At 37.6% G+C, this 15,828-nt stretch overlaps 1 protein-coding gene across 1 annotated transcript in view; it reads right to left on the minus strand.

The window, feature by feature from the left end:
- Positions 1–352: 352 nt before the first annotated feature.
- Positions 353–15,828, minus strand: part of ABCB7 (ATP binding cassette subfamily B member 7) — a 36,169-nt gene continuing 20,693 nt past the window's right edge. Inside the window, exons 6-16 of the mRNA XM_048960020.1 lie at positions 15,187–15,455; positions 14,309–14,397; positions 14,143–14,230; positions 13,263–13,437; positions 12,678–12,835; positions 11,957–12,120; positions 11,663–11,792; positions 10,884–11,055; positions 7,986–8,089; positions 6,336–6,443; positions 353–3,422 (exon numbers count right to left, since the gene is read on the minus strand). Coding sequence (XP_048815977.1) covers positions 3,204–3,422; positions 6,336–6,443; positions 7,986–8,089; positions 10,884–11,055; positions 11,663–11,792; positions 11,957–12,120; positions 12,678–12,835; positions 13,263–13,437; positions 14,143–14,230; positions 14,309–14,397; positions 15,187–15,455 — 1,676 coding nt within the window. The 3' untranslated portion in view covers positions 353–3,203. The remainder of the gene's footprint in view (positions 3,423–6,335; positions 6,444–7,985; positions 8,090–10,883; positions 11,056–11,662; positions 11,793–11,956; positions 12,121–12,677; positions 12,836–13,262; positions 13,438–14,142; positions 14,231–14,308; positions 14,398–15,186; positions 15,456–15,828) is intronic.

Consider the following 15,828-nt stretch of genomic DNA (forward strand, 5'->3'; position numbering starts at 1 on the left):
CTCCTGTTCCAAAAGGAGATTTAAACATAATTTAAAAACTAAATTTTAAGAGATTTGGTAACTACTAATCCATATAATAGCACTGTTGAGAAGAAACTGAGGGATCATCTGCCAGGAGTTATGAATCTCCATTTCTGACAACCAAAACAAAATTACCTCTCCACCAACCATTAATTAGCTTGCCCACCTGGAGTGAGAATAGCCAAAAAGTGTATTGTCCTTAGAAGTTCAAGCACAGGAATTCAAATGAAATTGGTAAGTTTATAGTTAATAGATGACTATCCACTGCAAAAGCAGTTTGTTTTTATGCCCATTTTTACACAAACATTCTCTCTTTCTGAAAGAAATGTGGAAAAAAAAAAGATGAAAAAACTTTTTTTTTTCACTCTAAAAACACAAACGAAGATCTTACAGTGGGAGAAGGCAACTTAAATTTTGAAAAACAAAACATCTGGAAGTCTGGGAACATTTCAAGAACTTGAAAAGCTTCTATTTAGAAAAGCAATGTTCCAAGTGACAGAAAAAGGGTGACAGAAAAGTGGGATTACCAAAGTTCAGAGGCTGTATCCATTTCCTGTAGAAATTGTAAAGCTTTTTAAAGAAATATCATATGCCATCTTGACAGCCAGAGAGCTACAGTCAGCCTCCAAAGCCAGGACTCTCCCACCATTGTGTTCTAAATGCCTGCTTAGAATGGTGACATTTTGGAGCCATTTACAGGAATGAAAATCCTAAACAAAGAGGTCTGAGCAAAAGTTTTACCTTCTAGCACAGGTCCACAAAGTACTGCTACCACCTCCCCAATCCCCCTGCTCGCAAGCTGCACCTCACTCACTGTTTTACTCCTGCATCCCTCTGATAGGATTGTGCAAAATTGCCAAGGCCCGAGAATCCTCATTTGCTCATTTACAGCTCTATGAGTTTTTCTGCCATTTACTTGGGAAGGCAATCAGGAGGAACTTTTTTTTGTTTTTAAACCAGTAGGTTTTTTTTTCTTCCATTTCTTGTGCGCTGTTACCAAATTTACAATGGGAAAACACATTTTTGTAACCTGTGCCTTAAAAGCAGACAGACAAGCACATCACTCAAAGCCAGAGAGTTTTCAGATATCTCCAAATCTCACTGCAAAACTCTTCCCAACAAGTACTCTGTGATACCATCCTCTCTCAGGAAACACCTTTGTTAAGAGCTCTGCTTAACGTCTCACAAGCAGCAGCACATGGGCTGGCATAAAAAGTGATGGCAGAGACAGGCAATAGCCTCACAGCTGTAACAAACCCAGTGCCAGTTTAAATAAAGCCTTGACCACTTCTCGTATTCACCATCTGATATCAATCCTCATCCCCAACATGTAATACTAAAATTCTTGGTGTGCTTGCAGACTCCATCCCCAGTGATCACAAAACACATGGGCCTTCTATAATCACCTGCTCACCTGAAAACTTACCTTCACAATCAAATTTGGCATTAAAATGGCTTTGGGTTCAGACTGTTTAGATGCTAGTGCTTGCTTCTGTGCTCTCTTCAGTCAATTAACAGACCATCTAAGCCCTGCAATACGCGAAACTGTCCATCAAGAAAAAAAAGTAAAAAACACTTCCTTCAGACCTCTGACATTTCCAAAACTTCACCTTTATAAATCAGCCACACTGCTGCTAGAAACTAAAAATAAATTAAAATAAAAAACCTGGTGAAAATAAAACGATAAGCTACAAGAATTCTGAACTGTCAATTCATTAATAGGGCTCCATTTTGCTTCTGGACTCCAAGGATGAAAATATGAGTCTTTGCATTTGATACAATCTTAACATTATTTTAAACTGCTGATTGATAACAGATTCTTTTCCCCCCATCATTTTAATAGAGAGAAAATGAGTGACTAGCAGAAAAGATAACAAAGGTTTCAGTTCCTTTAAGATGCTGTTCCTGTATTTGGTTTCATAGAAGGGCTTAATACAAAAGAATAAACACTATTCAGAAATAAAACTTAAGCAGCATCAAAATTCAGTGCTTTGCAAGTGCCCATACTGAGAAATTTTGCATAATTTTACTAACACAATTATATGAATGTAATTACACTGGTGTAATTTCTTAGAAAAAAATAAGTTGTTTTGCAGCATCCAAGAGAAGGATTTAAAAAAAAAAGCAAGAAAGGAATTATAGGAGAGTAGCCAGTAAAAAACAAACATGGTCAACATGCCTGGAGAGATAAGGCCTAAAGCCACAATCCTGTAGCATCCCAGGAATCACAAAGACTGAGGTTTTCTTGACACCGAAGAAGTTCTGACTATTGAGGTCTGGAGATGACTGCAACACTTCCAACATTATCCAGGTCATTTTCTCCCACCAGTGACAACAGAAACTCCTGACAGTTCTTACTGAGTGCCAGCTGCTCCCTAATGCCATGACTGAAGTGATAAAGAGAACTGCATTCTGCTTTGCCTACTCAAGCTGATGTTGAGGATAAAGAATCCTGATCTTGGACTTTTGCTTTTCATTTAAATAAAAGGCAAGGTTCAGATTCTTTATATTTGCAGACAATATTTTGCATGTTTTCCATGAAGTGACATGATCATTTGTCAATCCTAGATTTTTGATAGCTCTTACAAACACTGAATTCTCTTTTGAAGGAATGCATTTCCTGATGGTCTAGTAGCACAGGTGTTTTCTGAGGTGGATTATTCCAGTGCTTCAGTTCCTACTAAAAACTTTGAATATTTTGTTGATGCTTTTCTTATTCTTTACAGGAAGGATTTCCTACTAGACCACCACTCAAGAATTTAACCTGCGTTTTCCTCAACAGCAACTGAGTTCAACTTAGCCCAATTAAAACATGACATTTATCAATCAATGACATTAAGAAATAACGTAAATCAAGGACAAGTCTGTTTGCAATTTAATAATCCACCTTGAGCATCTACCAAAAGATCTGACCAATGCCTACAAACTGCCATAAAATACACTCTTAGTTGAGACATTTAAAGTTTATGAAAAAGCTCAGCTCTTACAGATGCCAATGAATTTTAGTTTTGTAAAGATGCAGAATTACAACTCCTTTGGTTGAAATTACGCCCCTCAGAGTAACTGTAAAAACCAAAAACTGCAAAACCCAGGAGGTTTTTGAATGGTGACTTAAAAAAAACCAAACAAGAGCTGCATGTCACTGTTTATGTTGCGTAGAAAAGATTAATCCAGAATCATACTTAGCACGAACAGTTTCCACAGCCTTTCACACTATTGATAATTTCTTCTTGCAGTTTCTTCCTTTCCTCCTCCTTAGACATCTGGTTATTTCTCTCTCCCCAGTTCGGATCATTATGACTGTTTAGTACTTTGCTGCTCTGTGTATGCCACATTTCATAATAGAGAGTGCTAGGACTTGCAAGAAGGTCTGCATGTCTACCACGTTCTGCAACTTTACCCTGCAAAAGAATGGGAAGGAGTGAATAACAGTACTACCAGACCTTTAGGAGTACAAACACTGCCAACACTCGGGCCAAAATTTTACAATAATTCTTAATTAGGAGAAGCAGGGACAGCACTGAAAAGCTGAATGCGCGTGCACTGAAATACATGTTGTTATGCTGTGTGCTGAAAACAAGGAGCTGAGTTCTCCTCAAGCAGGAGTGCAGATGTCTTCTGCCCACCTGGACAAAATTTGAAGCCCACCAACATGAGAAAGTTCACTACCTAAACTGAAAGTGCTATTTTAAAAAAGCACAGAACACTGTGTAAGAGGAACAGTGTGATCAACTGCTACCAGAAAAAGGCTCACAAACCTAACAAAATAAACAGGTAATTGTCTTGGCATGGTAAGAAATAAGCTACATTGAAGCTAAGAGAAAAGAGCACGCAGAGAGGGAATTGTGCTAATAAACAGAAAGCATTTAAAATCAAATCCTAGAGACAACTAGCATAAATGGTGCTTTTAGATGGGTGCTCAGTTGCTTCTGTCATTTTAAGTGCCATCATGGAAACTGTGTGCATTTAGTTCATCTGTGCTCTTTGTTTTGAAGAGCAAAGCTGATTTATTGACTATCATCATGGAAATAGGAAGGAAGAGTTGGGGAAAATTCAAATCCTACAGCCATTGAAGCAACAGTGCTCTCTAGAAAAAAACACAAAAAACCCCAGCCCCACCAGTCTGACTCTTATCTTTCTGATTTGAAAGATACATTTACATTTGCTGACTTCAAATTAAAATAATGTATTCGTTCTCCAGCTATTCTTTCTTTTGGGAAAACACAGCTACATGGATTTTGTGTTAGTTCCAAATTCTGATTTACAATTAAATCTACCTCCTTGTGACAGCAGCTGATGAACATGCTGGGAAACAAAATTGGGTCTTGTCACTTTTATTACTAGTCGTGCTGGTGGAATCTGAACAAATACACACTTGACCAACATAATTGCAGAATTTATTTTAACAACGGAGTGGTTAACTTAGAGAGTTCACTGTAGCAGAGACTGGGCTTTTCAATGATTAATTTTTTTTGTTTTTTTTTTTTCAATAAACCTCAAACAATCCCTAGAAATTTATCTTCTCCATTTGGCTCTGCACCATGGAGATCAATATAATTAGTAGTGTTTGTTTACTCACTTAAAAATGATTCTGATTTTATCTAGGCAAAGACACTCCAGTTGTAACGCAATACTTGCACAGCTAAGCAAAAACAGCCACGGTCACCTCATCACCTCATTTCAGTCACTGAATGAGCACAGCACTTGTCCATCAAGCTGGGGCAAGAGGCAACTTTCTGCTGAGCACCAGTGCTGCCTCCTGAGGCACTGCCAACTGAAAAGTAATGCACCACACTGCCTTACTCATTTACAATCTCTATCACACTAAAATCATTCATGAAAGTGAGCACCCTAGCTGTTTTACAGCTCTAGGTTGTGCTTTTATTTTTAATTTAACAGTTACAGGGTAGCACAAAACACTTCTTCAGAAGCTGTGAAAAACTTGCATTGAAAACAAAAAGTTGGAGACTGCCTTGTTACATGCTAAAACACGTTTGCAAGATGTAGTAACGTGCAGTTACACCAAGGATGCACCTTAGAAAAAGCTCTTTCAGCAACAGCCAAAAAAACCAAGGTGGAAAAAACAAATTAAAAAAGTATTATAAATGAATTCCACTACTTCACTTTAAGATTCATGTGAAGCTGAGGTTTGTACAGCAAAGATAATCACAAATGTGACCCTCACATAACATTTTGTTCTAATTCTCCATGAAATCATCTAATGCACTGCAGGAATGATTTATTTTCTTCTAGATACACACATTTTTGTCTCTAAACACATCTGTGGTCACAAGCTATATATATATATATATATATATATATATATATATATATATATATATATATATATATATATATATATATAGCTTGTCTCTAAACACATCTCTAAACATCTCTTGTTTTTGTCTCTAAACACATCTGTGGTCACAAGCTATATATATATATATATATATATATATATATATATATATATATATATATATATATATATATATATATATATATATATATATATATATATATATATAGTGTGTATATATATATATATAGCAACACTATATATCTATATCTATCTATCTATCTATCTATCTATATCTCAACTGAAATAAAAGAATGCAGAAATATCCTTTATGTATCTATATCCAGTTACAGGCAACTGAAGAAAATGAACATAGGACGGAGTGAATATAAAGCAGAGGCTGAACAGTGGTATTAGTAGATCAAATATTGAAACTTTTCACAGAAGGGAAGCATACAGGAAAGGAATAATTACAGTTTTCTGCAGGAACAATAGAGAATGGAGTTGAGATTTGCAACAATTAGATTGAACAATCCTAAACAGCTTTATCTGCATGGAAACAGAACACATAGGACTCTCTTTTGCCCTTGAAATGAAAAAAATAATGGATCTATTTGAAAAAACTGGCACTCACTGAGTAATGAGAATAAAGCATAAATTGGTTTCATAATGGGTTCCCCCAATCTGACAGCAGCATGTAATAAATCTGATTAGAAACACGTAACATTAAGCCAGTCCCAAAGCATCAAGTGAAATTTGCCAGAATCCACATAAAGAACGTGTAGCTAAAATGCAAATGAAACAGAAATGCATGCAACATTGAAGAGCTGAACGTGCAAGTTTCTGTAACTAAAACTGTCAGTTGCAAAGAGAGCTGGATTTTCCCAACATGGCTCATCTCCACAGAAAGGCTCCTCAGTAGCTTGGCACAGGTTGGTATTTCACAATGGACACAGACCCTCTAAAATGACAACTGAGATTATGGGGGAATGACAGTTGCCAGCAGCAGCCTCACCTTATCCAGCACAATGATTTCATCTGCATCAACCACTGTTGACAGGCGGTGGGCAATGAAAACTGATGTCCGGTGTCTCACCACATCCTTCATAGCACTGAGAATATTCTGTAAGATTAAAATACAGACATACTTTTACATGGTCCTAGACTGTATAGAAGAAATAATATCTGGAAATACACAAGTTACTGAAAATGAACAGTGAGAAATTCCTCTAATACATCTAATGCTATACCAATAAGAAAGAGCTAAGGTTTACCTACAGAATAGAAGGAGTCCAAGCACAAAATGAAGTCTAATAAAGTCCTCATACATGAGGAATGGAAGAGGAAAAAGAACAAAAAAAGCCTTCATTCACAAAAAAAATAATGCAGATATCCCACAGTACAAAGCTTTACTTGATTTCAGGAAAAGCTCCGCTGCGTAGCCATGCTACGAAACCAACATAATTAGCAGCAAAGACAAAAATAATAATAAAAATGACTTTCCAATAAGGAAAGTTTAAGAAAAAAAACCTCTCAATACCATGTCAACATAGATACACCTCAGGACTGCTCAACTGTGTTCCATTCCAAACTGCACTCAGATGCAAGCAGCACCAACTGGGGAGTTTGTGTCCCCACTACAGTAAGTGAAATGCCCACTTATTTCTGACAAAGGCAAGCATTTTGCAGGGAAAACATTCCAATTGAAATGATTCATTTTCATTGGATGTCTTTAAAGTGCAGCTTTGCTGCAAAGCTTTCAGCTTTATGATTCTTGCCATAAACATGAGAAAATGAAAGAAAGAACCAAGCAGAACTGCATATGTTACAAATGTTTCTCATCCAATGAGGAAGCTGTACTATATTTGAATGAGGTGCTATATAGGTGCACAGTTAGTACTCTGATTTCCTTACACCTGGAAAATGAAAGTAATTTAGTGATTATACGTCAATAAATTCGCTCAATAATTTGCATAAGTGAACACAAACACAGCTCTAGCTCTAGTTTCTGATGACAGTTTGTGAAATTACTGCTGGTGCTGAGAGTTGTGTGTTTAAGCAAAGATGTAGTTATGAAGCCTGATGCAGTTACCGTGGTAGTGTCATGACATCTATGTCACAACACTCTGATGTTTCACAGCCCTTCCTGTGAAATGAATACAAATTAATACCAGCACTGCAGGTTACGCCTACCTGATTTGCATCTCAGAAAGATGCTGCACAACAAACAAGAGTTTCTGCTCTGCACTACGTCACAATTATTTATAAGATGATTGTACTGAATGCTAAACATCATCTGAACAGCTTTTAACATGAACTGGAAAGCTTTACACATAGTCCCCGGCCACACTGGGTATCCATAATGGCATCGAGAAAGGAATGATTAATGGTGAGTAAGACTTCAACAGTATAAAACAGAAGGTATACCCAGAGATACAGCTGATATCCTTTCACTATGTCTCCAGATGGGCAGAGACACCTCTGCTCTGGCCTTTAAGAAAAGGGACCAAGCATAGGATCTCTTCACAGCAATCCTAGGAAAACTAATTTCAGCAATCTGACAGTAAGAACAGAATTCTTTCTGAGAGGGAACAGACAAGGAAAAAGCATCAGAATCAGACATCGTTACACCACTTAAGCTTTACATTTCTTTATCCCAATTTACCTCTTCTGTAATTGAATCTAAAGATGATGTCGCTTCATCATAGAGAAAAATGTGTGGTTCCTTTAACATTGCTCTAGCAATTGCAACTCTTTGCTTTTCTCCTCCTAAATAAAGCAGGGAGAGGGAAGGAAGAGGGAAAGAAATGAAGTTATAACTGTGACCTGCAGGATATTCCAGACTCAACAGCAAACATGACTGTTTTGTTGTTTTGTTTCATTTTTTCAGTATAGATCGTAGCTGCTACTGATGAAGGTCTGTGCATAGGCTGTGTAAGGTAACACACAGGTTCTCACACTCTGGTAAATCTAAAGTGGTTCAACATGGCTTACAGTCTTAGAAAAGAACATCAGACTGTTTCATACACACTACAAGGCAAAAGTCTCACACAGATAACTAATAATGGCAGTGCATGGTAACTTATCCACACACCAATGGGCATGCACCAATTTGCCTACTCTAAGCTAATACCTCATGCATTATACAAACAAATATACATCCATTTTCTCTCACAAATTAACCATACTCTGTTCATGCCTGCTGTGTTTTATTCCACACATCTTGGATGTGTATTTTTGACTCCTTCAGTTCTCTCCTTGAAGTTCATCTATCTTTCTAGTCCTCTATGGCCAAACCCAACAGCTTTAACAAGCAAATTTCCATTTAGGAACACAATTAACACAGTACTGAAAACCACCTTCATTATGCAATCTACCGCCTTTTGGTTTTTGATAGGACCAATTTTCAAACTTGCTTCCTTCCTTCACAACTCTTACAGACAGCATTTACCCAAGAATAACTTGGGACAAGTTTTACAGACAGGAAAACAGGTGCATCTGAGAGCTTAAAATCTGCAAAACATTTGGCATGCAATACAAACATTCACATTCATGTATTTGTCCTCCATTGTTTCATTCAAGACTGTGAAATATTCCATTTAATATAATTACATTCTTGTTAATGCTCCATACCTATTAGGAGAGAACATGCTTTAACAAACCATTTAAAAGGCTGATAATAATCCCACAGTTCAAATTTTATCTGGCTTCAGCAGAACTCAGTAGCAAATAGAACTGTACAGTTTGCTCAGTCTATTTTAATGTGCTCTCTCTCTCTTTTAAAGCATAGATATTGACAAGCTGTGAGTTTTAAACATGATTGAAAGTCACACAATGATAACAAAATCCAAGGTCTTTCTTTACATTAGCAGAATGCAGACTTGTTTCACATTCTTCTCCATTCACACTCAGGGCTGCTGCAGTGTTTTGTTTTGCTCACAGAGTTTTGTGTTTGGGATTGCTACAGCTCTATCTACTAAAAAACACCAAAATGCATTCTACTCGAAGAAGCCCAAGCTACTATATTTCTGTGTAAACCACAAGACATTCCAAACATGTAGTTGGTCAAATCTTCTAGAAATTACTGCTTTTGGGAGACAGGCAGCAGGACAAACCTTTCATCATTATCACTGTCCTCTGCAGTTCAGCCAGTATCTATTTTATATCTTCTACTCACTCATCCAGATTTGTACTTCACATTTTATTTCCCTTCTAACCTTCCCCGTATTTCTTTTCACTGATGTGCATGCTTTCTCCTGCACGTACTTTCTGGATACAGAATGTGACCTCCGATCCTGTTTCAGAGAAACCAAGACTGCAGCAGCTGCAGAGTAAGAAAAAGCCACATAGAGCTTGCTTTCTTTGCAAGAGGCAGCATCGCTGCCAGAACCTGTCCTGCTCCTGGGCCCTTGCCTCTGAGCCCACCATGCCTAACCAGTTCCACATCCTCTGAAGAGCCAGCATTGTTCCTGAACACCCTCAGTACCTTGGAACGTCCAAACTCAGAGACAGACCTGACCCATCTTTTCTATAGGGCCATACCTCATTCCCAGCAGAGCAGAACAGTCTCACACCGCTGCTCTATCCTACATGCAAATGGGAACGGTTGACCCTTATGCTGTGTCTTGAGGTGGAAGAAAATTAACCAGCTTTGCCATACAAGCTTTCACATTTGCTATGAAGTAAGGCTGTGTACTCAGGAGTTATTTAAGACACATTCTTCACATCCCCACAGCAAAGTGGCCTCTGCTCAGGCGATATTTTCTAAGTTTCTACTCCCTGCACACAACTCAGTGTCATGCTATCCTGTCAAAATCCTCCCAGATATTTTTTGGTGAACTCAGAGTTACCTAAAAAACTTCAAGCATTTTTAAAAAAACAAAAAGCAAAGCCAGGTCGTGATACTGTTGTTCTACACCGTATGGTTGTGCTACTTTATACGGGTGCATACGCAGCTACAGAGGAACCTGGACAACCTAAACTTCAGAACTAAGGTCACATCATATCAATCCACAGCTCGAAGATACACAGACATTTCCATGTTGTTTCAAATACAGTTCAAAATGGTAAGACATGAAGGCACTTCCAACTGTTAACAGGCTGCAAAGCTACTACGTTGTAACAGCAACATATCCCACAGCATTACAACAGCAGAAGTAAAAAATCTCACTTCCAGCTGCTAGAAGTTTCAATTTAAGAATTCAAATGGGGAAGGTCTATGCACTTAGATAAGCCTTTAACATGCAAAGCACACAAAGTTCCCAATTCTATTGGCACGCATTCCACTATCCAAACACATTACAAGACCGGTACTTTTCTGCTTAGATGAATTCTACATGCTTATATATCAACTCATTTAATACTAGCCCCTGAAAATGCCTTCTTTTAAGTATCAAGTAGACTACAGTTGCCCAAACCATGGATTTTCGTATTAATGTTCTAGCTCTGCGTTCATATTATTATGTAAATAAGCTAAAAGCAGCTTTGACTGAGGAGTAAGTTATGCATTGACCTTCGAGGTAACAGAAGGGATGCAAATGAGCATGCACACTAAATGACCTACCAGAGAGCTTGAGTCCTCGTTCACCAACCTGTGTGTTGTAACCATTAGGCATTCGAAGGATAGCATCATGGATTCCTGCAAACTTGGCGACTGCATACACCTCTTCTGGTGTAGCACTGATATTTCCATAGAGCAGATTGTAATAGATAGTATTATGGAACAGAACAGCATCCTACAACATGGAAAAAGCATTTTAAACAAGAAACCATGAATGATAGTCCAAGAAACTTCCCACATCCATGAAAGAAATAAGTACAGAGTAATCCGTATTTTTCCACAAAGCCTAATGAAATTTTGGGGAAATTTCCAGCTCTAAGAAGCTTCAACTCATTTCTGGAATTGGGTCTATACAATGATGCACAGGAAAATGTTGCAATATTTCCAGGAAAAAAAAAAAAGCAGAGAGATTTTCAAAGGAACTAGACAATACCACTGTGAGAATTACCATTACGATAGGCTATTTGGGAAGAACTATCATAGAATCATAGAATGGCCTGGGTTGAAAAGGACCACAATGATCATCCCTGCTATGTGCAGGGTTGCCAATCACCCTGATGTGGCTGCCCAGAGCCACATCCAGCCTGGCCTTGAATGCCTCCAGGGATGGAGCATCCACAGACTCTCTGGGCTGTGTTCTGTTCCAGTGCTTCATCATCTTCTCAGTGAAAAATTTCTTCCTAGTATCTAACCTAAATCTCCCACCTTAGTTTAAAACCATTTCCCCTTGTCCTATCACTATTAACACAGGTAAACAGTCATTCCCACAAAAGATGTTATACCTGAGGTACAACTCCTATTGCCTTTCTCAGGCTTTCCAAACTGACATCTTGTATATTCTGTCCAGCAACATAGATGTTTCCTTTCTGGGGTTCATAGAAACGAAATAGTAATCTCACAATTGTGCTTTTCCTGAAATTGAAAAGGATTGAAGCTGATGTTACGCTCCGTGTTTGTCACTTATAATCTCCAATCAAAACACTGCCACAAACAGAAACAATAAAAACCAAAACAAGAACACGTTTAAAAAACGCCAATCAATGATGCAGAATTTTGTATTTAGTCCATTTACCCACCCTGACCCACTACCTCCTACAATGGCCACTTTCTTTCCCGCAGGAACTTCAAAAGACACTCCAGCAAGGATTTTCTGCCCCTCAAGGTATTCAAAATGCACATTATCAAAGGCGATAGTAGCCGTCTGTGGTGTGATCTGCAGGGGTGGAGCCAGTTCTTTGTCCTATTAAAAGAAGAGTGCTGCTTTATATGCTGCCCAGGAAGTATCTCAAGCAGTTCAACAAGCTTAACTAACAGTCAATCTCCTAGCTTAGGAAAAGGCAAACAGACACTCTAGCTTGGATATGTTTAAAGTAATTATATTCAGCCACAAAAGTAATGTCGGTTTGTTCCTCCTTTTCTCCAAAGAAGGCAAAAGTTTATATTGTAAACGCTCTGCTTCACAACTTCTTCTGCAGTAATAAATTCTGCATCATTAATTACAACTGAAAATGTAAGCACAATGCGCGAATACTTAAATTAAAACCCAGTGCAAACACAGCTTCCACAAAGCAACTTTTGATGTCACTAAAAGGTTCTGCAAATGAAAAAAAAAAAAAAAGCAGCTGCTATAGCACTAGCTGCACTTAAAGAGGATACAAACAGCATCCTTCCCCAATATCTCTTTCTTGAATAGAAATTAAACCTGAAAGGTAACAAACAGAGTGAAATGACAGTGTTGCTAGAAAACACCCCTGCTACACATCCATATACTTTAAAGCAAAAGAAGCTACTACTTACTTTGATTTTGGTATCTACACTGAGAAGGGTAAACAAGGTATTCATATCGATAAGGGCTTGTCTTGTCTCTCTGTACACTGTTCCCAGGAAGTTCAGGGGAAGAGAAAGCTGGAACAGCAGTCCGTTCACCATTACTAGATCTCCAACAGACAGGCTGCCTTCAGACCAAATGGATATGAGAGAACAAGGAGATGCAAGACGTTATTTGTTAAAAGCACCACGGTATTTCTAAAAAAGACCAAGTCTATCAAGTCCTTTTATCCCATTTCTAAAATCAGTTTGGATAGCAAACAAAATCTTCACAGAAAATCGGATTTTATATTGGAAGGTTACTGTACATATCTCTAAAACATCTTTAACAAAATCATACTGGTTACTGTATACATATCTCAGTAACCGGTATGACTTCGTTAAAAATGTTTTGGAACTTTGGCAATCAGAGGAAGAACTATTAATGCTTCAAGAGTCTCCAATATTCTCAAGAAACGAGACTCCTGGACTGTCACGTCAACCACAGATCAACTAACATCTCTATTATGATGTAAGTAAAAGCAAATTGATTTTAACTTCAGACAGGCCAGTTACCTGCAACAATGCCTTGGCTAGCAAGTACCATGATGGCCGTTAAACCAACACTAAATATAGCACTTTGTCCAAAATTCAGGAGAGCTAAAGTAGAGGTAGTCTTCAATGAGGCATTTTCATACATCTTCAAGAATCCATCATACCGTTGGGCCTCGTATTTTTCGTTATTGAAATACTGCAACATACCCAAAAACAATAAATGTGACATTCTCAATCGTATCAGACTGTATGCAGCAAAGCCAAACATCAGCTACTATATACTAAAAGGAAAGTTAATGTTCCACGTGGACTAGGACATCCTTGTAACACTGACAACTGCAAAGTTTAGAGAACAGGAGTTCTCACACTATCGCTTTCTTCTTCTGTCTGGTTCTAGTTCTCCAGCTAGCAGTGTGAAATCAGCACAGGCCTGCTCAGTTTCAAAACTTTGCACATGATTTTTTTAAGTGAAGCAGCAGAAAATCCAATAGAGTCTTGTTCCTTGGTGTGAAAATTGCAACGGCACGGTACAAAATAGCAACAGGTGATGAAAACAGTACACATGGTCATTTGAGAAGGCAATGTGTAGCAGACTGACGTTCAGAAGATAGTTTTTGGAAATGAGTCTTTAAGACAAAGTTTACACTTCCCATAAACTGATAGTTGAGGCAATTCAGTCATGAAGAACTTATCACTCTTTGGCAGCCGAGAGATTTTTAAAGCCCCACTGGCAACCTTCATGATACTCTACCTACAACTTCCAAGCAGCACCCTTCAAATGAATGGCTTTTATAAACATATGCTATAGTTCCAAATATGTAGCCCTATAAAAGATAAATCTTACAACTCACTTTGCTTAGGCTTATAGAAACAAGAGCCCAGCAGGAATGCTTGATCTTACCTTCACAGTCTCATAATTCAGTAGCGAGTCAATTGCAGCATTACCTGCATCGTTATCTGCTTTGTTCATTTCTATCCGAAACTTGGTCCTGCAAAACGAAGGCTTAATACAATCAAAAGTTCAGGCTGAGGCAACACTAAGCGACGAATCTGAGGGGATGCCTTACCTCCACTGTGTAATTCCTATCGTGAAGGCTGCATATGCTCCCAAAGTCCCCAAGGTCACTAATGCAAACTCTGCTCCACATTTGTAATACTACAAGATTTACAAAAAAAAAAAAAAAAAAACAGGTAATAGTTTTAAAAGCTTCACTGTTTCCCAAAATCATATTTCAGCTCCCCAATTTAAACAGCTTAAGACTAAATACAGGCATAAATTCAAAAGGAAAGGAACAGGAACAGTGTAAGACCAAAAAAAAAAAAAAAGATACACAAGAGTTAGTGAATCACAATACTGTACCAGAAAGTTACTTTTTCTGTTATATAACAAATGTTGATTTTTTTCATAAATATTTGTTTTCACGATTCTTATGTAGATTTGGATAGAAAGCTGAAGACAGCAGGAGAAATAAATGGCCTTGTGAAATAGCTTGCAATGCTTTTTTTTTTTTTCCTATCTCAGAGCACATAAGGAGAGAAAAGTCAGAAGAAATTCAGGCTGGTTGGCTGTTAGCTTAGTTTGCAACTTCCATAGGTTATAAAAATTTAACCCAATATAAACAACATTTTTAAGTTCCTTTGTTACATTCAAATCCTTCAAAAAAAAAAAAAAAAGGGAAATAAAACTTTTAATTTCTAATTTAGTCTAAACTGCATAACTAAGACTTAGATTTTAGCATACTAATAACCAAACACTTCAAGTACAGTGACTATATTTGAAAACTGTGTATTACTTCCCTTCAGAGTAGCTCTTTCCAGAACCAACTTGTGAATTCAATAATTACTTTCCCTAATACTTTGCAGACTTTGCTAAAAGAAAAAAAAAAAAAAAAAAATCAGTGTTTTACTACTAAACAAGACAATTCCAGCTCATGAACACACTTACCAGAATTCCACTGACCAGTGCCACTTCAAACATGGTAGGTCCCAAATTAAATACCAGCGCACTGAGAACAAAGCTGATGCCCCTCGTTCCTCTGTCGATGGTTTTTGACAGAGCTCCAGTTTGCCTACTTAGATGGAAGGCTAAATCCAGGTTATGAAGATGCAGAAAAACATTCTTTGCTATCCTTCGGATTGAATTTTGAGCCACTTTCCCAAATACTGCATTCCTAGCTTCATTAAATAATGCTGCCCCAGCTCTTGAGATGCCATCTAGAAAAAATTGAAAAATTAAAAACAAATTTTGTTCAAATCCTCTTTGTGCATGAAAACATAAGATTCATTCTTTACATAGTTTCAACTTGTTTTTCATTTCAAGTCTAATTTATATTTAATTGGTCCAAAACTTAATGTTATTTTGCATTTATAAACCACTGCATGTGCATTTTAGATCAGTTCCGTTCTCAGCTGATCTAAGCAAAGGGTAGAATTTATAATCAGTGGTTGTTTCTATAAGCATTATTTCATTTTATAACTGGAATGTCAGAAGTAGACTCACAGAACATTGGAAGTAAGACATCAACACAGAAGTCACTATGGAATAACTACCTCGGACGCTTCGCAGTGCAAAGGTGGGAAGCTCTGC

This window comes from Lagopus muta, chromosome 13, assembly GCF_023343835.1.
Source record: "Lagopus muta isolate bLagMut1 chromosome 13, bLagMut1 primary, whole genome shotgun sequence".
In the NCBI taxonomy this organism is placed as follows: Eukaryota; Metazoa; Chordata; class Aves; order Galliformes; family Phasianidae; genus Lagopus; species Lagopus muta.